The sequence below is a fragment of the Elaeis guineensis genome, chromosome 3 (assembly GCF_000442705.2).
Source record: "Elaeis guineensis isolate ETL-2024a chromosome 3, EG11, whole genome shotgun sequence".
Taxonomy (NCBI): Eukaryota; Viridiplantae; Streptophyta; class Magnoliopsida; order Arecales; family Arecaceae; genus Elaeis; species Elaeis guineensis.
This window is the reverse complement of record NC_025995.2, coordinates 95,307,956-95,331,771: the sequence shown is the minus strand read 5'-3', so window position 1 is coordinate 95,331,771 and position 23,816 is coordinate 95,307,956. Positions and strand designations below refer to the sequence as shown.

Genomic DNA, 23,816 nt, shown 5'->3' with positions numbered 1-23,816 from the left:
GAGCTAGCGAAAAGCTTGAGCTTATTCTCTCATGGATCCAGATTATTCATATTGAGCCAAATTTCAAATTAAATATGAACCAAAAGAGTTGTATTTTTTTTTTTTAAATAAGAAATTGTGGAATGTTCAAGATAAGGAGTCCATGCCATGAAAAATACCAGATACATTTCTCCAAGACATAGATTTCATTTCCTTCTCACATCCAAAATGATAAGAAAATAGTGTACAGAGAAGAGGAGTCATGATGGCAAATGAAAGTGCTTCCTTCCATAAGTTTTGCATTATACTAGGATTAGGCATGCATCACGCACATAAATTATTCCAGAAAAGAAAGAGGTTGATACATGGTTTTGATTCCATACTGCCTAGAGAATACTTATAATTCCCACTCAAATTATTCTACAGTTTTCTCCCGGGAGTGAATGGTAAAAGAGTGTTCTCCTTCTCCTCTTCCATTTCGCTCCAGCTTTTTTGTGTTTCCAGTTTTGCCCTTTTCCAGAGTTCAATTAATGAATGCGCCTATCCTTTTTCTTTACCTATGTATTCTAATAATCGGTTGGATAGAAATTTAAATTAAATATTGTTGGTGCAAAAATCCACCTGCGCCAGAGAAGTTGGAGTTGTGAAGGTCGCGGTCGCCGTCGGAACCTGCAAAAGAAGTCTAAACCGGAGGTGGGGTTGCTCCGGCAAGACCCTCCGACGCTCAAGTCGGTTCTCTGCCTCAACAAGAATGGAGTGCTCGAACGGAAATTTTAGCAGAATTTTGGGATAGAAAATAGAACTTAGAGAATAACGTATCTGGGGTCCCCCTTTTATAGGTGAAGGAGGCTACAGACTGATAGCGATGTCTGTAACCGTCTGGCAGTGGGCTACCCAGAAGTTTGTTGCGAAGAGTAGTGGAGTGGATCCGTGGCTATCACCGGGACGTGCCATGTGGAGTCTGCCACGAGGAGCGTAGCAGCGTCCGTTGTCGCGACTTGCCAGAGAATGGAAGAATCGCGCGGTATCCGTCGCAGGAAGTGGAGCAGGATCGTGGCCATTATTGTGGCCTGCCAGGGAGTGATGGAGCCGCGTGGAATCTGTCGCAGGAAGCGGAGCAATGCTGTGGCCGTTATTGTGGCCTGCCAGGGAGTGATGGAGCCGCGTGGAATCCGTCGCAGGAAGCGGAGCAGTGCTGTGGCCGTTACTGCGGCCTGCCAGGAAGTGATGGAGCCGCGCGAAATCTGTTGCAGGAGGTGGAGCAGAGTCGTGGCTATTGCTGCGGCCTGCCAGGGGGTCCAGGCCTATCGGCCGGAGTTCAGCTGGGGTGTCTGGCAGAGAGAGGTGGCTAGCCACCCGTCTGAGAGGAGCTCGGAGTCCGGCTCTCGCAGGAGTTCGGATGGAGTCTTCCTTCAGTCAAAGTCGGGGGTGAAGTCCGGCTCCCGTAGGAGTCCGAACGGGGTCTTCCCGTAGTCGGAGTCGGAGACGAGGTCTGGCTCTCGTAGGAGTCTGGGCGAATTCTACTTGCAATTAAAGTCAGGGATGAAGTCCGGCTCCCTTAGGAGTCCGGACGAAGTTTACCTGTAAGCGAAGTCGTGGATGGAGCCCGGCTCCCGTAGGAGTTCGGGCGAAGTCCTTGTGCAGTCGGAATTGGGAACGAGACCCCGCTCCCATAGGAGTCCGGGCGGAGTCTTTCTGTAGCTGGAGCTGGAGACGAGATCTGGCTCCCGTAGGAGCCCGGGCGAAGTCTACCTGCAATCACAGTCAGGGGTGAAGTCCGGCTCCCTTAGGAGTCCGAACAAAGTTTACCAGCAATCGGGGTCGAGGACGGAGCCCGGCTCCCGTAGGAGTCCGGGCGAAGCCTTTCCGCAGTCGAGGTCGGGGACGAGATTCGGCTCCCGTAGGAGTCCGGGCGAAGCCTTCCCGCAGTCGAGGTCGGGAACGAGATCCGGCTCCCGTAGGAGTCCGGGCTGAAATCTGGTAGTTGTAGGAAGCTACCGTTGGGAAAGTTCATCCGTTGGCGAAGTCCGGGGTAGTTCGGATTGGAGTTGAACCTAGCTGGAAGAAGTCCGGAAGAGATTCGGGGAACAGCTGATAGTCGTAGAAAGTCGGCTGGCGGCGGAGCTTAGTGAGCGCTTAGGGTGGTTTAATAGATAACTGGGGGAACTCATATTGAAGGAGCTCAGGTGGTGTAGTGGGAGTTCGTCCATCGGGGGAATTCAATCAGCACTGTGGGAATCTGGCTGTTGGAGAAGTCCGAAGAGATACCATCTGCGGTCGAAAGCCGGAGGAGTCCTGGGAGGGTCAATCCTGTTAAGAACTTCGGCTAAAGGTATTTTATACCCAACACCAGTCCCCCTACTTTCGAGTTCGAATTTCGGATGAAGGAAGTACAGAAAGATTGTCACAACCGAAGTTTCTCCCTCGATATTCGCGCGCGATCGTCCTCAGATATTTTGGCATTTAATGCGCGCATGCTAGAGCCTTTTTCCGATTAGGGCCACCCGAAGAGTCTTTTCGAAACTCCCACCAGGACGTGATCCCAAGCGTCACGCCATGAAAGTCCGCGAACGATCAACCCTAGGTCGCGGTGAGTGGGACACGCGGTGGGCACTGGTTGGCCTAGGGACACCTGCCACCATAACTGCGCCAGGCTCCGTTGCCTATTTAAGCCCCCACCTTTCCTCCAGGGGCTTCACTTCGCTTGAGGGCCGATATCTTTCTTTCGCCTGAGAGCTTAGCCACTCAGCCACTCCATCGGTGCTCCTTCCGACTCCGAGCGTCCTTCGCGTCGGTCTTTACCATCTCCGCCGGCTCTCCGCTGTCTCCAGTCCCCCGAGTCTCTCTAAGGGGTTCCCCCACCGGGGCCTCCGCCTCGGAGGCCAATCTCAAGAGGATGCCACGGACTAGGAAGAGTGCAAGGAGGAGAATAGCAGTCTGCGAGTTCTCCGGTTGTCAAACTGCTGCTGAGGGTTCCCGTCGCCTTAAAGGGAGCTCGAGAGAGAATTTCTTCAACAACAGGGGTTTAATAACGGGGACAACCGGTGAAGGCGTTCCGCCTGAGAATTTTGGAGTAGCTGAACGGGGCGACACCGGTCAAGGGGGCAGAGCTTTCGTCACAAGCCGTGGCAAGATCCTTGATGTCATCGAGGCCGAGAGACCAGAAGCGGTCGGCGCCGACGGTGGGGCAGTAGAACTTGTTGCGGGGACGGTGGAAGTAGCGCATGCCGACCTTACCGGAACACCTAGGATGGTGGTTGTCGTGGAGCACATGGCGGTGGCGCATGTCTCCGGCGCCATCGCTGCCTCCGGGATAATTTCGGTTCTTCTTGAAACAGGTCGTTGTCGCCGCTGCCGTTGCCTTTGTTGCCCCCTGGATTCTATCCCATCCTTTTCCCCTAGGGTTGGGATTTTGAAGATGGAGCGGAACGAGACGGGGGGTGAGAGCCGAGAGACTTGTCACACGTACTGAAAAATACTGCTGGAAAGGATAGAACCGGGAGGAGAAGTCTACAGCTCGAAGTGGCCTCCGGTATATCCCTTTCGAGTCTTGTAATAATGTTTTCTTTTTCTGACCCTCCGGGTCTTGTAACGTACATCTTGTTAATCGAAAAATGAGAAGGAGATTTTGTTACTTCGTTCGCACTTTGCGTCGAATTATTGTCTACCGAACTTCTTTCCTTTACCATTGTTGTTGTTGTATTCCCTTCTCTCTACTTCTCTTCTTTTCTTCTTTTCCTCCTTTTCTTCCTCTTTTTCTTTTTTTTTTTTTTTTGACGTCGTCCGTAAGTCGCCGGTAGTTGTCACGTCGGCTCGCCTTTCAGTTGTCCTTCTCCCTTAACCTCAATAGCTCTATGATGTATATTTGACGAATAATATGAGAAGAAAATTTTCTGCTACCTCTTTTACTCATGTGTTGAATTGTCGCTTGCCGAGCTTTTTTTCAACCTTTGCATCGTTCGGAGGTATCCGATTGCCATCGTATCGACTCATCTTTTTCGTCCGTGGCCGCAGATTCATTTGGGGCCGCTCAGGTTTGGCGCCCCCCATCAGGGCTCGAGTTCGAAAGTCTGAGCTTCCGTCACCCTGAGGAAGTCATCTCATCTCGGTTTTGCGTTGAAAGCTTCCTTGAAAGCTGGGGTTCTTGATAAGAACCCCAACCCTTGCTGAGACGGGGTTCTCTGCATCTTTGACGCTGTTTGTTTTCCATTCGTCGCTGACGTAGTCCATCGCTTTCCCTTTTAACTCCTCTTCCCTTTTTCCTTTTCGAGTAGGATTTTCTCCTCCGCTCTTGGTGGGGCTGCAGGAGTCCGGCTCCTGTAGGTGAAGTCGGGGCAAGGTCCGGCTCCCGTGGGAGTCCGAACGAAGTCTACCTGCAATTGAAGTCAGAGGCAAAATTTGGCTCCCGTAGGAGGCCGGGCGGAGCTTACCAGCAGTCGAAGTCGGGGACGAAGTCCGGCTCCCGTAGGAGTCCGGACGAAGTTTACCTGTAGTCGAAGTTGGAAATGGAGTCCGGCTCCCGTAGGAGTCCGGACGAAGCTTGTCTGCAGTTGAAGTTGGAGACGGAGTCCGGCTCCCGTAGGAGTCTGGAAGAAGCTTGCCTGTAGTTGAAGTTGGAGACGGAGTCCGGCTCCCGTAGGAGTCTGGAAGAAGCTTGTCTGCAGTTGAAGTTGGAGATGGAGTCCGGCTCCCGTAGGAGTCCGGAAGAAGCTTGTCTGCAGTTGAAGTTGGAGACGGAGTCTTCCTTCGATCAAAGTCGAGGGTGAAGTTTGGCTCCCGTAGGAGTCCGGACGAAGTTTTATTAGAAAGGGGCTGCTGGGGAAGGTCTCCCTTTTTCTCATCTGGTCTTGAATGACCAGACCTTAATTGATGTCGGGGCGAGGTTCTTTCCCTATTTCTGTCGTAACAGGTTTCAGCTCTGGTTAGGACGAGGTTCGCCTCTTGTCTCTAACACGGCTGTAGGGGCACATATGGGCGTTGCTGGGCCCTTCCCCCCGTCCGATCTAAAGAGAACCGGGCCTTCGACTTTGCTCAAGTTAGGGCGAGGTTCTCCTCCTGTCCCTAACAGGGCTGTGGGGGCGCATATGGGTGTTGCAGGGCCTCTCCACCCATCCGGTCTAGAGAGAACCGGGCCTTCGACTTTGCTCAAGTTAGGGTGAGGTTCTCCTCCTGTCCCTAACAGGGCTGTGGGGGCGCATATGGGCGTTGCGAGGCCTCTCCCCCCATCCGGTCTAAAGAGAACCGGACCTTCGACTTTGCTCAAGTTAGGGTGAGGTTCTCCTTCTGTCCCTAACAGGGCTATGGGGGCGCATATGGGCGTTGCAGGGCCTCTCCCTCCATCCGGTCTAAAGAGAACCGGGCCTTCGACTTTGCTCAAGTTAGGGCGAGGTTCTCCTCCTATCCCTAACAGGGCTGTGGGGGCGCATATGGGCGTTGCAGAGCCTTTCCCCCCATCCGGTCTAAAGAGAACCGGACCTTCGACTTTGCTCAAGTTGGGGCGAGGTTCTCCTCCTGTCCCTACAGGGCTGTGGGGGCGCATATGGGCGTTGCAGGGCCTCTCCCCCCATTCGGTCTAAAGAGAACCGGGCCTTCGACTTTGTCGAGACGAAGTTCCCCTCCTGCTTCCGACACAGTTTGTTTTGACTGCCCTGTCGATATAAGCTAGCGCCAAGAGGGGAGATATGTAGATATGCAACTTTTATTTAAAATAGAGTTATTGGTAATACATTCGTAAATTTTTCGAGCTCCATGGTCGCGGGAGGTCTGCTCCTCCGAGCTCCTTGAGGTAATAAGTTCCGGGCCGGACTACTTCTTTGACCTCATACGGGCCTTCCCAGTTTGGGGCGAGCTTCCCTCGATCCTGAGGTTGCGAGACAGCGGCTCGTCGAAGCACTAGATCTCCTGCTCTAAAGGCTTTATTCTTGACCCGGGAATTGTAATAGCAAGCGACCTTCTGTCTGTAGGCTGCCATCCGAACTTGAGCTACCTCCCGCTTTTCTTCCAGCAAGTCAAGGTTGGCTTTAAGGCCTTGCGAATTTTGATGTTCATTGAATGCCACGATTCGTGCCGATGGAAGTTTAAGCTCAATTGGGATGACGGCCTCCGTTCCGAAGGCTAAAGCAAAGGGGGTCTCCCCCGTGGGCAGTCTTTGGGTAGTTCGATACGCCCACAACACATGATAAAGTTCGTCTGCCCAAGTTTCCTTCATCTTTGCAAGCCTCGTCTTGATCCCTTGCAGCAGGGTTCTGTTGGTCACTTCAGCTTCACCGTTCGCCTGAGGATGGGCTACTGATGTGAAGTTGTGGGAGATATTTAGATCTTCACAGAATTCGGCGAATCTTGCTCCCGCGAACTGCCGTCCGTTATCAGTGATTAGGGTTCTCGGCAGATCGAACCTACAAACGATTGACTTTCAGACGAAATATTGCACTTTAGCTTCTGTGATTTTTGCCAGTGGTTCGGCTTCGACCCACTTGGTGAAGTAGTCAATCGCTACCAGGAGAAACTTCCTCTGCCCCGACGCCTCGAGAAAGGGTCCAAGGATGTCCATCCCCCATTGCGCAAAAGACCATGGGGCACTCAAGGGTGTAAGCTCGGTGGCAGGCTGTCTCTGGATGTTGGCATATCTCTAGTATCAGTCACATTTTCTGACGTATTCAATCGAGTCATGGTGCATCATCGGCCAGTAATATCCTTGGAGGAGCAACTTGTCGGATAAAGATCTAGCCCCCAGATGGCTTCCGCAGATTCCTTCATGCATTTTCCACAAGGCGTAGTCAGCTTCCGAAGGCCGGAGACATTTTAAAAGGGGCAAAGAGTATGATCTCTTGTACAACTTGCCCTCATAAAGGATGTATCGGGAGGCTTGATTTCAGAGCTTCCGAGCTTCTTTCGCATCCTGGGGGAGAACCCCGTCTCTGAGATATGTTATCAGTGGGTCGATCCAGCTGGGCTCGTGGTCAATTTCCATCACGGACCGTAATTCTTCCGTACTCGGGTACTTGAGCACTTCAAAGAGAACATCTTTGGGTAATTCGGTCGGAGCCAGTGTTGCCAGCTTGGAGAGAAGATCGGCCCTGGTATTTTCCAACCTCGGAATCTGCCTGATGTCAAAGCTGCTGAAGGCGGAGACGAGCTCCTTTACCTTTTCAAGATATTTAGCCATGCTGTCCTCCCGCGCTTCGTAGTTTCCGTTGACTTATCCCACTACTAGTTGAGAGTCGCTGTGGACCTAGAGCCGATCTATTCCCAGCTCTTTGGCGATCCTCAGTCCTGCGATCAGAGCTTCATATTCCGCTCCGTTGTTCGATGCAGGGAACTCGAAGCGCAGAGCGTACTCCGCGACGATTCCCTCCGGACTGATCAAGATCAGGTCCGCACCTGTGCCTGACATGTTGGAAGACCCGTCCACGTAGAGGGCCCAAAAGCAAACAGAGGGATCTGCTTCTTCTTTGGGGGAGTTCGGTCGGGGCTTCAGGCCGTCAATTTCATCTTGTTCAGGTTCGGCTTCCTCTGGGATAGTACACTCCACTATGAAATCTGCCAATATCTGGGCCTTCACTGCTGGCTTGGGTCGATAGTTGATGTCGAATTCTGTGAGCTCGATTGCCCATTTTGCCATCCTCCCGGAGGCATCCGCCCGGTGTAGAATCGTCTTGATCGGTTGGTCGGTGAGCAGCGTTATGGTGTGCCCTTGAAAGTAGGGTCGCAGCCTCCGGGCTACAATAACAGGGCGTAAGTCAGTTTTTCTAATTTAGTATACCTGGTCTCGACGTCTCTCAACGCGCGACTGACGTAGTAGATTGGCCGTTGGACTTTTGCTTCTTCTTTGACAAGGACTGCCGCGAAAGCCATGGGAGAGACCGCCAGGTATAAAAATAGTTCCTCTTCAGGCTCTGGCTTCGCCAACAGCGGAGGTGAGCCGAGGTAGCTCCTTAGTTCTTCGAATGCCTGTTGGCACTCAGGGGTCCAACAGAAGTTCTTCGGCTGCTTGAGGATTTGGAAGAAGGGTAAGCACCGTTCGGCCGACCTCGCGACGAAGCGATTCAGGGCTGCTACCCTCCCTGTAAGACGCTGAACCTCTTTTATCGACTTCGGGGCGGCCATCTCCTGGATGGCACGAATTTTTTCTGGATTGGCCTCAATCTCGCACCCTGACACCATGAAGCCCAGGAACTTTTTCGAGGTCACTCCGAAAGCGCATTTAGTCGGGTTCAGCTTCATTTTATATTTTTGGAGGGCGTCGAAGGTCTCCTCGAGGTCGGCGACGTGGTCCATGGAAGATTTGCTTTTTACGAGCATGTCGTCCACGTAGACCTCCATGTTGCGGTCGATCTGCTCCTTGAAGATTTTGTTCACCAACCGCTGGTAGGTTGCGCCTGTATTTTTGAGGCCGAAAGGCATGACCCTGTAACAGTAAAGGCCACGGTTAGTAATGAAAGCAGTCTTTTCTTCATCTTCCGGCGCCATCCTGATTTGATTATAGCCGGAGAATGCATCCATGAAGGTGAGGAGCTCATGGCCCGAGGTCGCGTCCACCAGTTGATCGATTTTGGGAAGGGGGTAGCTGTCCTTTGGGCAGGCTTTATTCAGCTTTTTGAAGTCTATGCACATCCTCCACTTGCCGTTTGCCTTTTTGACTAGGACAACGTTAGAAATCCAATCAGGATAATTGACTTCTCTAATGAATCCGGCTTTCAGGAGTTTGTCCACTTCCTCGGCTATCGCCTTCTGCCTCTCTGGTGTATGACCTCGGATTTTTTCTTTCGTCGGTCGATGCTTTGGATTGACGGCCAGACAGTGCTCCATGACTTCCGTGTCAATCTCCGGCATGTCCGCTGGAACCCAAGCGAAAACGTCCGCATTCTTTCGTAGAAAATCGATGAGACGCGTCCGCACCTCCTCCCCCAGGTTGGAGCCGATCATCGCCACATGCTCCGCGTTCCCGTCGTTCAGAGGGATCGGTACCAGATCTTCGATTGGGCCGCCCCTCTCTTCAGTGAGGTCGTCGCGGGCATCCAGCCCATCAACTGGACAGGGGTCGGACTGGTCGCTTCTTTGCAAGGCTATGTTGTAGCAGTGTCTGGCCAGGACTTGGTCTCCTCTGACCTCTCCGATCTCCTGGTTGGTAGAAAATTTCAACTTCAAATGGTAGGTTGACACGACGGCTCGGAGAGCATTGAGGCCAGGTCGGCCGAGGATTGCGTTGTAGGCTGACGGCGCCTTCACCACCAGAAAATTCACCAGAGCCCTGGTTTGCCTTGGATATCGACCTGCTGCTACAGTCAAAGTTACCACTCCCTCCACCGGGACAGCATCGCCGGTAGTCCCTACTAGAAGGGAGCTAATCGGCCCCAAATGACCGTCAAGGGTGGACATTCTTGAGAAGGCGTCATAGAACAAAATATCGGCCGAACTTTCATTGTCGACAAGAATGCGATGGACGTCGTAATTTGCTATATTCAAGGAAACTACAACCGCTTCGTTATGAGGGAATTGAACTCCCTGAGCATCTTCTTCAGTAAAGGTTATGGGCTCCTCAATCTTTTATCGCTTGGAGGGTATGGCCAATATGTTGGTCGCTTCCCACCAGGATTCTCCCGAGATGGTGTTGGCGAAATCCGTCGGAAGCCGATTGTCCGACCGCTCCACGCCGGCCACCATTGCCGGAGGATGCGGGGCCTGGGAAACTAGAGGCGAAGCTGGAGCCTGAGATCTGGCCGCGGAGGTCGTGGGTCGTCGCATGGACGCCTTGCGGGGAGGCATCAGGCAAGGACCAAATGGAGGGAGGAGGAGAGGACGCCGGAAAAGATGCCCGGAGGCGGTCCCGTTGAGCGCTCCTTCAAGAACAAGTGTACTGCGAAGGTTCAGACCCTTCCTCTAGCGCCAATCCTGTTGGTGCAAAAATTTGCCTGCGCTGGAGAAGCTGGAGTTGTGGGGGTCGCGGTCGCCACCGGGACCTACAAAAGAAGTCTAAACTGGAGGTGGGGTTGCTCCGACAAGACCCTCCGATGCTCAAGTCAGTTCTCTGCCTCAACAAGAATGGAGTGCTCAAACGAAAATTTTAGCAAAATTTTGGGATAGAAAATAGAGCTTAGAGAATAACGTATCTGGGGTTCCCCTTTTATAGGCGAAGGGGGCTACAGACTGATAGCGATGTCTGTAACCGTCTGTCAGTGGGCTGCCCAGGAGTTTGTTGCAAAGAGTAGTGGAGTGGACCCGTGGCTATCACCGAGGCGTGCCACGTGGAGTCTGCCACGAGGAGCGGAGCGGCGTCCGTTGTCGCGACTTGCTAGAGAATGGAAGAATCACACGGTATCCGTCGCAGGAAGTGGAGCAGGATCGTGGCCATTATTGTGGCCTGCCAGGGAGTGATGGAGCCGCGTGGAATCCGTCGCAGGAAGTGAAGCAGTGCTGTGGCCGTTATTGTGGCCTGCCAGGGAGTGATGGAGCCACGTGGAATCTGTCGCAGGAAGCGGAGCAGTGCTGTGGCCGTTACTGCGGCCTGCCAGGGAGTGATGGAGCCGCGCAGAATCTGTTGCAGGAGGTGGAGCAGAGTCGTGGCTGTTGCTGCGGCCTGCCAGGGGGTCCAGGCCTATCGGTCGGAGTTTGACTGGGGTGTCTGGCAGAGAGAGGTGGCTAGCCACCTGTCTGAGAGGAGCTCAGAGTCCGGCTCTCACAGGAGTTCGGATGGAGTCTTCCTTCAGTCAAAGTCGGGGGGTGAAGTCCGGCTCCCGTAGGAGTCCGGGCGGGGTCTTCCCGTAGCCGGAGTCGGAGACGAGGTTTGGCTCTCGTAGGAGTCTGGACGAAGTCTACTTGCAATTAAAGTCAGGGATGAAGTCTGGCTCCCTTAGGAGTCCGGACGAAGTTTACCTGTAAGCGAAGTCGTGGGTGGAGCCCGGCTCCCGTAGGAGTCCGGGCGAAGTCCTTGTGCAGTCAGAATTGGGAACGAAACCCGACTCCCGTAAGAGTCCGGGCAGAGTCTTCCCGCAGCTGGAGCTGGAGATGAGATCTGGCTCCTGTAGGAGCCCGGGCGAAGTCTACCTGCAATCACAGTCAGGGGTGAAGTCGGCTCCCTTAGGAGTCCGAACGAAGTTTACCAGCAATCGGGGTCGAGGATGGAGCCCGACTCCCGTAGGAGTCCGGGCGAAGCCTTCCCGCAGTCGAGGTCGGAGACGAGATCCGACTCCCGTAGGAGTCCGGACTGAAATTTGGTAGTTGTAGGAAGCTACCGTTGGGGAAGTTCAGCCATTGGCGAAGTCCGAAGTAGTTCGGATTGGAGTTGAACCTAGCTGGAAGAAGTCCGGAAGGGATTCGGGGAACAGCTGATAGTCGTAGAAAGTCGGCTGGTGGCGGAGCTTAGTGAGCGCTTAGGGCGGTTTAATAGATAACTGGAGGAACTCATGTTGAAGGAGCTCGGGTGGTGTAGTGGGAGTTCATCCGTCGGGGGAATTTAATCAGCACTATGGGAATCCGACTGTTGGAGAAGTCTGGAGAGATACCATCTGCGGTCGAAAGCCGGAGGAGTCCTGGGAGGGTTAATCCTGTTAAGAACTTCGGCTGAGGATATTTTATACCCAACAAATGTATATCGGATTAAGTCATATTGGATGGCCACTATTTGAAGTAACAGTATCTCGTTCCTCTCCCAAAACAAGCTTACCACATGCATGGCATATGATGGAATCTTAGCCATTTATAAAATCTGGTACCCAACTGTATACACAAATCATCCTTAAAAAAAATAATAATGATGGAAGCACCGATTATCGTTTCAAAAATCGCAAGACGAAGATCCATATGAAGCAGACAATTTGAGAGAGACTGGGGTCTAGGATCAGATCGAGATCCTGATCTATTTAGGGGTCTCTATCACCGATCAGCATTTTAAGAGGGCTAATTGCAGGCCTATGGAGCAGCGGATCCAGAATCGTCTCAAGGACTCGCAGGCCAACTCCCTCTCTATGATAAGTAAGATGATGCTTGTGAGATCGGTCTTGAGTTCTATCTCTATTTATCTTTTGGCAAACACAATTATACCAAGCTCTTGTCTTAGATGGTTGGAGCAACTATTCTGAAAGTTTCTATGGGTCCTAAGGTATGATAGTCGTGGGCTCCATTTGCTATTTTGGGATGTTATCTGCCAGCCTGTGGAGGATGATGGCCTTGGGATGCATTCACGTTTTGTTAGGAAGGAGGCTTTGATCATCAGGCATGCTACCGATTCCTTATCCAGCCAGAATATTTGTGGAGCAAGGTGATGAGGGTTCGGTATAAGTTGTGGGGTCAGGGGTCTGAGATCCAGACTATTCGGGGCTACTCCATTTGAAAAGAGATTTGTTCCCATGCCCAAGTAGCTTTGGCTTGGGTCAAATGGTTGACTAGAGATGGAAGGTCGGTAGATGTGAGCTAGGATGTCTGGATTTTTAGTTTACCTCTTGTCTGATGGCTAGCCTACATCAGCATGGAGATAGATGATCAGCTTCAAGTTTGTGACCTGCTCACTGCCGACAGTAGAGGTTGGAGAGCACAGGATGTCATCTATCTTTTCGATGGCACACTCATAGACTAGATTCTCACTATCTCAATTCCTATCCATCGTAGCCATGACTTGGTCAATCTCTTCACTAAAGCCAACCCTCTCTCCATGGAGAATGACTTTCAAATGGATTGACTCACTGCCTTGAGGGGTAGACTCTCTGGACAGACTTGTTTGAAAGTGTGGAGCCATTCTTGCTACCTAAGAGCTTCCGCAAGAGATTTGTCTGAGACTTACAGACAGGCAACGAGTGCCAAGATTAAGGCAGTCTGAATCTGTAGAGTGGCTGCTCATCCCAGTTGGGTGAGGCTTTTTTTCTAAAAGATTGCCTGAGATTGGCTTCTAATGCATACATTACTCAGGGACAGAGACATGGAGCTTACTATCTCTTGCTCAGGCTATGGACCAGAGAATAAGTTGATGAAGCATGCTTTCCTGCGTTGTTTGAGAGCGAGGTTGATTTGTTGGAGGATGGATGGTTAGCTGTAGAAGGCAAGTAGTGGGCCTTGGCTTGTCTACTTTTTGGATGTGACCCACTAGAGTATTGCTGTGAGGTCAATCTATGCCTTCGGAGGAAGGATGGCATATGTCACCTACAAAATCTAGCTCTTTAGGAATGTCTTGATCTTTGAAGCTGAGGTGGTCCCTATTTACCATGTACTAGAGAGAGCCCATTACTTGGCCACTGAGTACAGCCGCTTCGATGCTAACGACCCATTCTTGATGCCTCTAGTACCTACAGATCCCATGCTGCTCTTGCAACAATCTGGAGGATTATCTTCATTTCTTGGGAGCACCCCTTCGGGGTATATCAAGGTAAATTTCAATAGTAGTGTCAGAGGAAAGATGCTGGCTTCATCATCTAGGGTCTGAATGCGAGACTGTTGGTGACAGAAGGATCATAGCTCTTTAAGCATTTCATCTCGAAAGTTAAAATTCGCACTGCTTATACCGGTATTCTCTGTGCCCAGTAGGAGCTGCGGGCAAAGAGTATTATCATTGAGGAAGACTCTGCCACTGTGATAGGCTAGATTTAGAGTGACATGATGTAGCTGGAAGTCCACCTGCTCTTTCAGGATACTTGGACCTGTCTTCGTGACTTTACTGTAATTTATGTTCAGCATATCTTTCGGGAGGCGAACAGCATCGCTGACTGGATCGCCTTCTATGCCACACTGGTGATTGGGTCTAGTGTCAAGATCAGACTTGCCCCCAAGCTCTGTAGGATATTTTATTTTTTAATCTTTTGAGATGCACTCATGCCAAATCTGTGTGAGCACCCTCCTGCTCGTACCCAAAAAAAAAAGAGCAACATAAAGTTATCTATGTAAAGCACTAGGAAAAACACCTAATATTTGAAGCAGAATTATTATCACACTCTAAATCTAGGACATTACATGCTACCATATGATATCATCCATAATAACACAAAGCCAATAATTATATCATTATATACAAATCCATCTCAAATAAAATATAACAAATGGGTCCAAGTCTATCATCCATTAAATATAAATAAATACTAATACAAAGCGTGTAACAAAATCGATAACTTTAAATTCATAAAGTTATCAATTACAAAGCCATAATCAACACGAAGAACTAAAACTTCTTTTATAAAATCTATAAACTTGTCAGCACTTACTCCAAGCTTGGACCATTCTTTATTCTAAGCAACTCTATTTGTTTGGAAAAGAAAACAAAAGAAGACGTGAGCTACACAACTTAGAAAGTAAATCTTACACTACTTTACTAGACCAAGCATAAATTTTTATATAAATCAATATATCATTTAAAGAAATAATTATCGTTGCAGAATAAAATATTTTACAGAACTTTATAATAAAATAAGTCATAAGTATACAAATATGCATAAATCATGAAGATTTTATAAATAGGATAAATAAAATTATAAAAGTATACCATTTAGCCGGTTCATAATGCAAAACATTGTCTACAGATATTTGGTGCTATGGTTATTTTTTACTCATGATATGGTCATCATTGTAATCGATAGAATATCATAATTTGTATTTATTACCAATCTTATACTCATTAGCAGAGGGCCATTTTCGTTGATGCTAGCTCCTAAGTATCAATTGACCTTTACTTCCATCGCCTATCATAACTATATGAAAACCCTCCAAATATTTATAGTTTTCTTAAAATATATATATATATATATATATATATATATATATATATATATATATATATATAAGTAGGTAGAAAAGCACTAAATAGCATAATAAGGTTTATATTTCATAAATAAACTATTTCAATAAAATATTTATGTAATCATTCTTTTCATAATAAAATATAATTGTTTCATAATACATACACTCGATCTTTATTTTAGGAAAAATGTAGAATTACTTTTTATGATAAAATAATTCGTAGTTCAAAAATTAGTAAGAAGTATTCGGATTACTTACCTCTTTGCATTATGAAATATTAAAATTTAACTATATGAATCGGCATAACCTATTCAATACCATGCAAAGCTTAATTACTTCATATTCAATAACTTTAATAGTATTAAACTTTCAAAAGAGAGAAAAAAGAGACAATTGGCCAAATGACAATGTTCAATGGCTCTAGATAGGTCTGGTCTAAGCAACTCAATCAATGAATCAAAAATAAGGACTCAATCAGAGCAAGGATCATTCAAAAGATCATCAATTGCGGGTTTTAGGGATATTTGACATAGGCTGGGGTCAGGATTAGAAATGGCCGGATTGGGCCTGACCATATCCTTATCCAAACACGATTCAAAATTTTATTCAAACTTTAGGCTAGGATTAGGTTCAAATATTTTTGAAAAACTCAAGTTTGAGACTAGCCCGGGCCTAGGCTCGAGACCAGCCCAAATTCAATTGGGCCAGCCCCCATTACGAGAGGCATTTGGTAATCTAGGGAAGTAAAATTTCAGTGTACAAATAGACGGATCGTTTCAATGCGGTGCATGGTACTTAGTGTGTACCCTTGCGTATTTACATTTCAATGATTCTGTGCCCAAGATCCATCATCATCTATGGATCTTTCCGCGTCTGGAGCCCTCCATGCTCCCATCAATCAGCATGTGTCGAAGTCTCTCATGTTGCAGGGAGTTCAGATGAAGTAGCCGTTGCAAAGGGAATTGCTCGTGGACAAGTCACATAGTCATCATTTTCCATGCTGGGAATTGTATCCTCTATTATACTAAAAGAGATAATTTCTGGATCATCCGATTATTATAATACTAGTTTGACACATGCTAGAGGCAAAATGCGGGTCCATCCATCGAAGAAACATTTGGTCCAAGATGGAATGAGCTACGAGGTGTGCTCATGTTGGGCCATATCTCCTTCAATCGGGTTTATGTGGGCTCGGACTTGGACCATTAATTTATTTGAGTTTAGCCCAAAAAGCAAATAGGCTCTATATTTAAGCCCAATTAATCTAAACTTTTTGAGTCTAGTCTTAAGCCCAACCTAAAGTCCACCGACTCAATGAGCCTTGGGTTGACCTAAGCCAACTTCCAGCCTTAGCCGGGGTGATGGGTCCGATATGCCGCTTGAGCGCTAGAGCTGATCAAGGCCTTTATATCAGGGTCGATTTTGGTCTATAGCTAAGGGAGATTAGATCCTTCATAGAGAGAGAAAGAGAGAGAAGAAGAGAGAAAAAGAAAGAAGAGATGTGCTTTGCCGCCTCTCTTAGAAGAGAATGAAAAGGTAGGGTCTATGGGAACCGAGATATGAGGTCATGGCAATGGCTGGAGGCAATGAGCAATCAGTGGTGGCAACCGATTAATGAGAAAATTTTAAAAAAAAAAATAGTTAGAAAAATATGAGATAAGAAATTTTCTTTATTTTGGTTATTGGCTATTTGCTAGCAGACATAGCTTCATCATGGGGTATTTTAGAGAGGCCAAGGAGCTCGGCCGAAGGTCCTACATCAAGGAGCAGTGGCATTGGTTGCCGTAAAAAAAGAGAAAAATACTAAAAAATTGAGAACATAATAGGACTTCTTTCATAGTTGATTTCCAATGAATCTCTCAGCTAACCATGCTTTTAAGTCGATGGAAAGAGGAGGAAGTAAAAAAAAAGAAGGCAGGGCTGTACCTTGGCTCCAATGAGCATCACGGCCTCGGTTTATGGCCAGCACAACAATAGAATGCCGCAAACTTGAGGGGAGAAGAGAGGGAGAAAATGGGCTGATGCTCGATGATGGAGGGTCGTAGTGGGAAGAGGAGGTTTATCTATAGAGGAGCTTAGAGTTCTTGCAGCCCTAGGTTTTCGATTTTGTTCAAAATCATTAGAGTTTGTAGAGGCAAGGTAAATTCTACAGAAGAGCTTAGAGTTCCTGCAGCCCTAGGTTTTTGATTTTGCTCAGAATCATTAGGGTTTGTAGAGGCAAAGTACACTCCCATCAGGAGTCCACTGCCGTTCGTCACGTGCGAAGCATGCACAAGTCCAACAACCAGTGCAAACCCTGATTGGGCCAGTCAAATGGATGCAGCCCTGATAGGGTCATCTCAATTATGATGATTATACATCTAACTGCCTGCATCATATGCACGGGCTAGTTGCTACTTGGATATTAGCCAATGCTTTAAACGTTCAAACCAGGCTTATGTCACCTTTTAAGCTTGATATACATTGTTGGCTCATTCCCATCAGCTTCAGTTGAAGAATTGGACATAACCTGCCTACCTAACATTGAAATTAGGTGCAGTTCCTGTAATATTGAAAAGGACACATCAGCGGAATCAAAGTTCCCCCGTTTTGTATTTTATCATTCACATTCATGTCTCAAGTGTTGTTGGTCCCTTCTCTCATCAGATGTGGGTGCATCAATGAGCTAGGCTAAGGGTCATCATGGATTAAAATTTGGTTAGAAGGTCTACTCAGAGGAAACTAGGACACGGGTAAGGGTACAGAGGAAGGCAAGGCTAAATAATTAGTTAGGTGGACCAGGAAAGCTAGCAAGCTACGGAATCTTTATTTCCACATAACATACACTATAGGGATATGCTAATGGCCCCTAAAACAAGGGGAGATTACTTTCTCATGTTCATTTTGACACATTGGAACTTTGTGGACTATGGCCTTGGGAGTAGGCCATGAATGCAGTACGTCCAATTCCAGCTGCAGAATAAGTCATAAAACTTCAGCTATAATTGGAACTAATGTCCTAAAGTTAGACCTCCAGATGAAAATTTTATCCTGCTGAACTATCTGGCTTTAGAGCTAGTTAACTAAAGCAGCTAGCGTATTCAAATTAAGTAATTTCGGTATATGGAGAGACCTACATGAAGCACTTTTATTAATTTGGAGACTGTATTCAGTATTCGAGGACGAAGGCCCTATAACTAGTCAATTTAGGCATGAAACGTTATGTATAAGTTCACTAACTGAACTTTCATCCAATAAAATGAAGTAAGGCTTTTAAGAAAATTGGAGAAGACTTTTGAGCCTGGTAATTATATTGCTATGGTCCAGTAATTCCACAGACTCATCAAGCTATCAAATCTTGCGAACATGAAGCATTAAATAATGAAGGAGGTTTGGTGGTTCCTTCTATTGGAAAATTGAGGTGTGATGGTTTTGGCTAAGAATGTATATTTCTTTGGACCTCAGTAAGTTGCTCTTCATTATGAGGCAATAGACATCTGATGAATGAATGCAGCACGCGTGCACGACTTGTGTTGGGCAGTTCTGGTAGCCTCTTCGGTGGTCCACCATTGGATGGTTATTGTCTCGATCAGGCCTTTAACAATCATCGACGTGATAGCGATTTTAATTCATCAACATACATTCCCCAGGGGATTAACAATTAAATTAAGGTGTATCTGTTTGAACAAGGAAGTCAGACACAATTGTCTTGGACCGGGCAGGCAAGAAATGTAATTCTCTGGTATTGATCATTAACCACCAGAGATTTCATAAGAGTCTTAACCAGCAAATTTTATAATATTTATTAGCAGAATTCGTGCATCTTGGTAGATTAATTTTATATGCTTGATTTTTTTTCTATACTTGTGTGGGTACTCTTTAAAAGTTAAGCTTACAATATATGGATATATTCCTTTTAAAGAAAATACAATATATAGGCATATTAAGAGGAGAGTGGAGTTTTTTTTTTTTTTTTTGATGGAAAATGGGAGGGGGACCCATCCACTATTATTATACTGGCATTATTTACAAGAAGTACAGAGTAGAATAGTTACAGTAATGATAAAAGAAAGATGATGGTTGACAGATGGCCATTTTAGAGACGCAAATCACCATCCAGTCGTTCAAATGAACGCGAAAAGAAGAGTAGTCTGACAAGAAAATATAAAAGGAGAGAGGCGAATATTGAGCTCTCAAACTCCGGTAGAGATATTGACGACTAATCTTTTATTACCCACAACAACTAATACATAAACTTTATTTTCTTAAGCAAAATGGTAGTAAAAACCAACACACATCATTACGGTGTCATCAAGATTACCATGCGATAATACTAATGTAATTATATATGGGAAAAATAAAAAAAAAATGGGTGGCGTAATGACCATGAACTGGGGTTTGCCTTAGGGCTAAACATGTCTGCTTAAAAATCAGAGGTTTTAGATTCAATTCTTGGACGTTGCATCCCTAATAATTTAGACGGGAACAGTTACAGCACCTCCCTTAATTTCTTTCAAAAAATATCTAATGCACCAATCATTTAGAACTCACAGAGCACTTGGAGATTTACAGAGAAATTTGCCAGTGTTTTCAGGAGTCATGGTACAAAAAAAAGGGGGGAAGACAGTTCAGAATTCTGAATGCAACTTAATTACAGCTCGAACAACCCAACTTAATTACGATTCTGTAAGAGTTGTTTGTTACTTCAGATCATGGCAACAACATCTTCAACATGATGATACCCAGGCATTTCCTTTCTTGATCGTAGCCAAAAATCTTTTCAGTAGTGCCAGGATGCAGTTGATGCTAACTTTGCTGATTGAACTAACTGTAGAAGGCCTACTGAGACTACAAACCAATGAGCCACACATGGGACCAAGCCAAAGTTCCCTGATTAATTTATTTCACATCCATGCTATCCTGATGCCATGCATTTGTTGACCAATGCCGCATGCTCCATTTCAAAGCCAAGCCTCTTATGGTGCACATGGTACTGTCTGCAAGGGGAGTAATGGTGGCAGTACCAATAGGAGGATGATGGTTATCACAACTTGCATGACTGAAGAAATGAGAGCCTGTTGTTGTTCTTTTTAAAGGAGATGTCCTTTCCCATGATGGTGTGGTCAATCGAGCAGCTGTTTTATAAGCCGAGCATATGAATATGGGTTCTCATGCCCAGCCCTGCCATGAGCCGGCTTTAGACCCATCACATACCCATGCATGGCACACTAAATGCTATCTACTTACTGAAGGTTCCTAGAAACAAGGGCACAAGCTCTTTCCTCCACCCTTTCACTCCTCACAACTAGGGGGAGAGAGACTGACTTAGTGCTTACCAGCGAGCCACTCACATAGTCACATGTGAACTAGGGGGCCAGACAATTAATTGTACTTTTTGAGGTCATTTAAGGCACTTGATATTTGTTTCCCTTCTTCAATTCAAAAGATGAAAGGAAGGGCTGTGCTGCTTTGCCATTAGGTCATGGCATGCATGAGAGTCTTTTGAGGCTTTTTCTTTTACAGCTTGGGGTTAATTGCATGCATGGTTGGTCATCAGGTGATGATAGTGTGCCATATTTGTAAATTTATAACCGAAAGAAAAGGTCAAAACTCTTCACATGTGATGCATTTAGCCCTATCAACATAGTTCCAGGGCTCATCTCAGCCCTTATATTTTTTTTCCTTTTTCTAAAATACTCTTACGCTCATCACCTGCAAACTCTGTAACACAGAGGGTAACATCTATATATAATGCCTTTTCTTCTATTAGGACATGTTTGATTTGCGGCCTAGATTAAAATTAGAATAAGAATGGATTGAAATAGAAGATTGGAATGGCCATATCTCTCATAGCATAAGGAGATGCTTGGTTGGGAGGAATGGAGGCCTGGAATGAGAATCAGAATGGATGACTCCCATTCTAGCCGCTTGGTTGGGGAGAATCCTATTTCGATTCCAATTTCAATTCCGAGGTTGAATGGTAATGGCTCAATTTATCCAAGAGATTGCTTGGTTCGCCACCAGCATTGGAATCAGAGTGGGAATCGAAATGATTTAAATCAGAATCGAAATAGCCAAATCCCCCGAAATGCTTGGTTTGTGATCGAAATCATAATTGGAATCGAAATTGAAATGAAAATTTGAATCCATAGAGGAGAGTAAGGATTGAGTTCTATCTATATTGGGCCATTCCCATTCTATCCCAGAATCGGAATCTGAATGGGACTCCTCTCAACCAAATGGTTGGAATGGAAGTTATCCATTTCTATTTCGATTCCAGACCTCCACTCCCCCCAATCAAGCACCCCCTAAAACTCAATCCTCACTCTTTTCTATGAATTCAAATTTCTATTCCAATTCCGATCACGAACCAAACACTTCAGGAGATTAGATCATCCCAATTTCCATTCCAATTTATTCCAATTTTCATTCTAATTTTGATTTCGATCACGAATCAACCATTCCCTTAGTTTATAATCGAAATCGAAATCAAAATGAGATTTGAATATTAGAGATGAGTAGAGATTTAGTTTTGGAAGATTAAGATGTTCTCATTCCCTCCGAAATGAAAATGGGATGCCTCCTAATCACATGTTAGGACTCGTACCTATTTGCATTTCAAAATTCAACTCTTGTCATCCAAACATGCACTTATTTGATTCAATCATTCATAGCAAAAGGTAATGAAATATCATTCATCCAAGTGTAGACTTCATATGCAACTGCAATATCATGCCAAGAATGACTAGTTTATCATTAGGAACTGCCAATACAGGAGAAACCTTCAATACTGTAAGTCTTTTTTCTGTTTCATGTTAAAAAAAAATAGATAAAGCTTTCATGTTCTTTTAGAAGAGTAATTTAGGTGTGAATCCTCCAGGAGTTGCCGAAGAGTCACTAATCAAATCCAGCCAATCCATTTAGTGAGCTTTTAGTACTGGTGGGACCCGATAAACTGATGAGCGAGGAGGTCACCATCTGAGGTCCACTTCATTGCATAAACATTGATTAAGACTTCAGTGCGACTCTAAGCTGATCATGGAGAATGCCCCATGCAGAATTAGATCTTTTGGGTGCATTCATCTCTTATCGTTCTCCATGGCATTAGTTTGGTCATGACTTACCTCCCATAGAAAATATTTTATTTTCTGTTTTATTTGAGATATCTCTGATAGCTGAAAAACTGAAACTGTAACTAGAAAATATTTTACTCAAAAAGGATTAAAAAAAAAACACACCATGTATTGAAAACATTCTCATATATATTGGATAAATTATGAAACACTGTTTATATCAGGCACTAGGTAATTTACACTTCTTCCCTTGCACTGATGGATCACTTTCCCATCAAAGCATCAGTAGAACTTACCAAATTAGTTCATTACCTACCCAAGAAGAAAGGGGAAAATAGAAAACAAGCAAAAGGCTAACAACACCCTCTTTAGAACAACCCAGACGCATCATCTAGTGCCATGTCAAGAAGGCTCAACTGCCCTTGCCCAACACTCTCATCAAGCAACCATGACTCAATAAGGGAGAGGGGCTCTTGGGCCTCCCATACCAGCTTTCTCTCCTCTCCCTGGAGGCTGGTCTCAGATGCCTCCGGCGTCGAGGAGTCGGGCCCGAACAACAGCTCAGGCGGCTCCAGCGACAGGATGCAGTTGGTGGCGCTTGGCGTCCCCTGGCTGCAAGCTGAGTCGGTCTGTGTCGATCCTGAATTGGCCTGGCAAGCACCGGGCCTTGTTGATTTCCTCATCCACCCCTCGAGAAGCCGAGATATGTTCTCGGTGCTCGACGCGTAGGTCGACAGTCTAGTGCTCGAATTGGAGCCACTGGAGGAGGCCTTGGAGCTAGACAGGCAATTGGGCTTCTCCAGAGACAAAGCTTCACAAAGTGCTTGCTTTGCAGTGTTGATATCAGTCTGGAGCCTCCTCTCCCACTGGCCTTTGGAGATGGACTGATGGCTTGAGACCCCACTGGTAGTCAGGCCATCAGCACCAGTTTCAAGCTTTTTGAGCTTCTTCTTCAGATGGGTGTTCCAGTAGTTCTTGATGTCATTATCTGTTCTCTCAGGGAGATAAGAAGCTATGGCTGCCCACCTGCATTCAATAATACTGAGATGAGAACTGAATCCAGGCTATAACATCCGAAGGAAAATTGAGGACTCAATCCATCTCATATCTTGGATCTTAGTCTTCACCTATTGCCCAAAAGAGCTTGGAGGTGGATGATGAGCTTCTCCTCCTGATCAGTGAAGTTGCCACGCTTGATCCCTGGCCTAAGGTAGTTTGTCCATCTAAGCCTGCAGCTCTTGCTGCATCTCAGTAGGCCTGGAAAGACAGAAGATATCCATATATATATATATATTATGAACTAGGTTATAGAATCCAAAGAAAATAGGACTGCAACCTAAAACTCCAAATCTAAGCTCCCTAGGTCCAGTCTCACCAAAAACCATAAGATCCCTTTGGTTCTGTACTCTCTAGATCCCTGTGACTCGTTTTATTTAGAGAGAAGTTCATATATATATATATATATATATATATATATATATATATATATATATATATGAGAAAAGAGGCTCACCTGTCTTGGCAGGAACAGCCCTCCAGTTCCCAGGGCCATGTTCTTGGATGTAAGAGACTAGGATTATGTCCTCTTCTGGAGTCCAAGGGCCCTTCTTCACACCAACTTTGTCACAACAAGGTAGTCTCCCCATGTCACTCTACTCCTCTTTTCCGTTTGCCTTGGGAAGAAAGGGAGAAAGAGCTATTTTCTATATATGATGGGTTTTTTCTCCTTCTCTTCCTCCTATTTGGCTCAATTCTTGGAAGGCAAGGACAAGAGTCCAAGACCACTGGTTTCTACCCGTATATATACACACACACACAAGAGAGACCTTAGGGGAAGGATGAGCTCGGGACTCGCTGACCCTTCGGAAGGCAAGGTGGAGGCTTTGGAGGCAGGAAGAGTCAAAAAAAGACAGCAAGCAGCATTTACTCCGAGGGCTCTCAAAAGTCAGCTTGATGGAGTGGAAGGGCTTCCCACTGCCTCACAGAACCGCGTGCATTCAATGTGGTTTCACCGGGAAAGCCCCTAAACCTTTCTTTTGAACTTTTCAGGGTTATCGGTGCAAAGTTTAA

General features: G+C 46.4%; 1 protein-coding gene across 1 annotated transcript; it reads right to left on the bottom strand.

Annotated features, from left to right (window-relative positions):
* Positions 1 to 21,915: 21,915 nt before the first annotated feature.
* Positions 21,916 to 23,587, bottom strand: LOC105041730 (myb-related protein 306). Its single transcript, XM_010918740.4, has 3 exons — positions 23,260 to 23,587; positions 22,874 to 23,003; positions 21,916 to 22,772 (listed from the first exon to the last, which is right to left on the bottom strand). The coding sequence occupies exons 1-3, from the start codon at positions 23,390 to 23,392 to the stop codon at positions 22,115 to 22,117; spliced, it is 921 nt and encodes a 306-aa protein (XP_010917042.1). The 5' UTR covers positions 23,393 to 23,587; the 3' UTR covers positions 21,916 to 22,114.
* Positions 23,588 to 23,816: the final 229 nt, after the last annotated feature.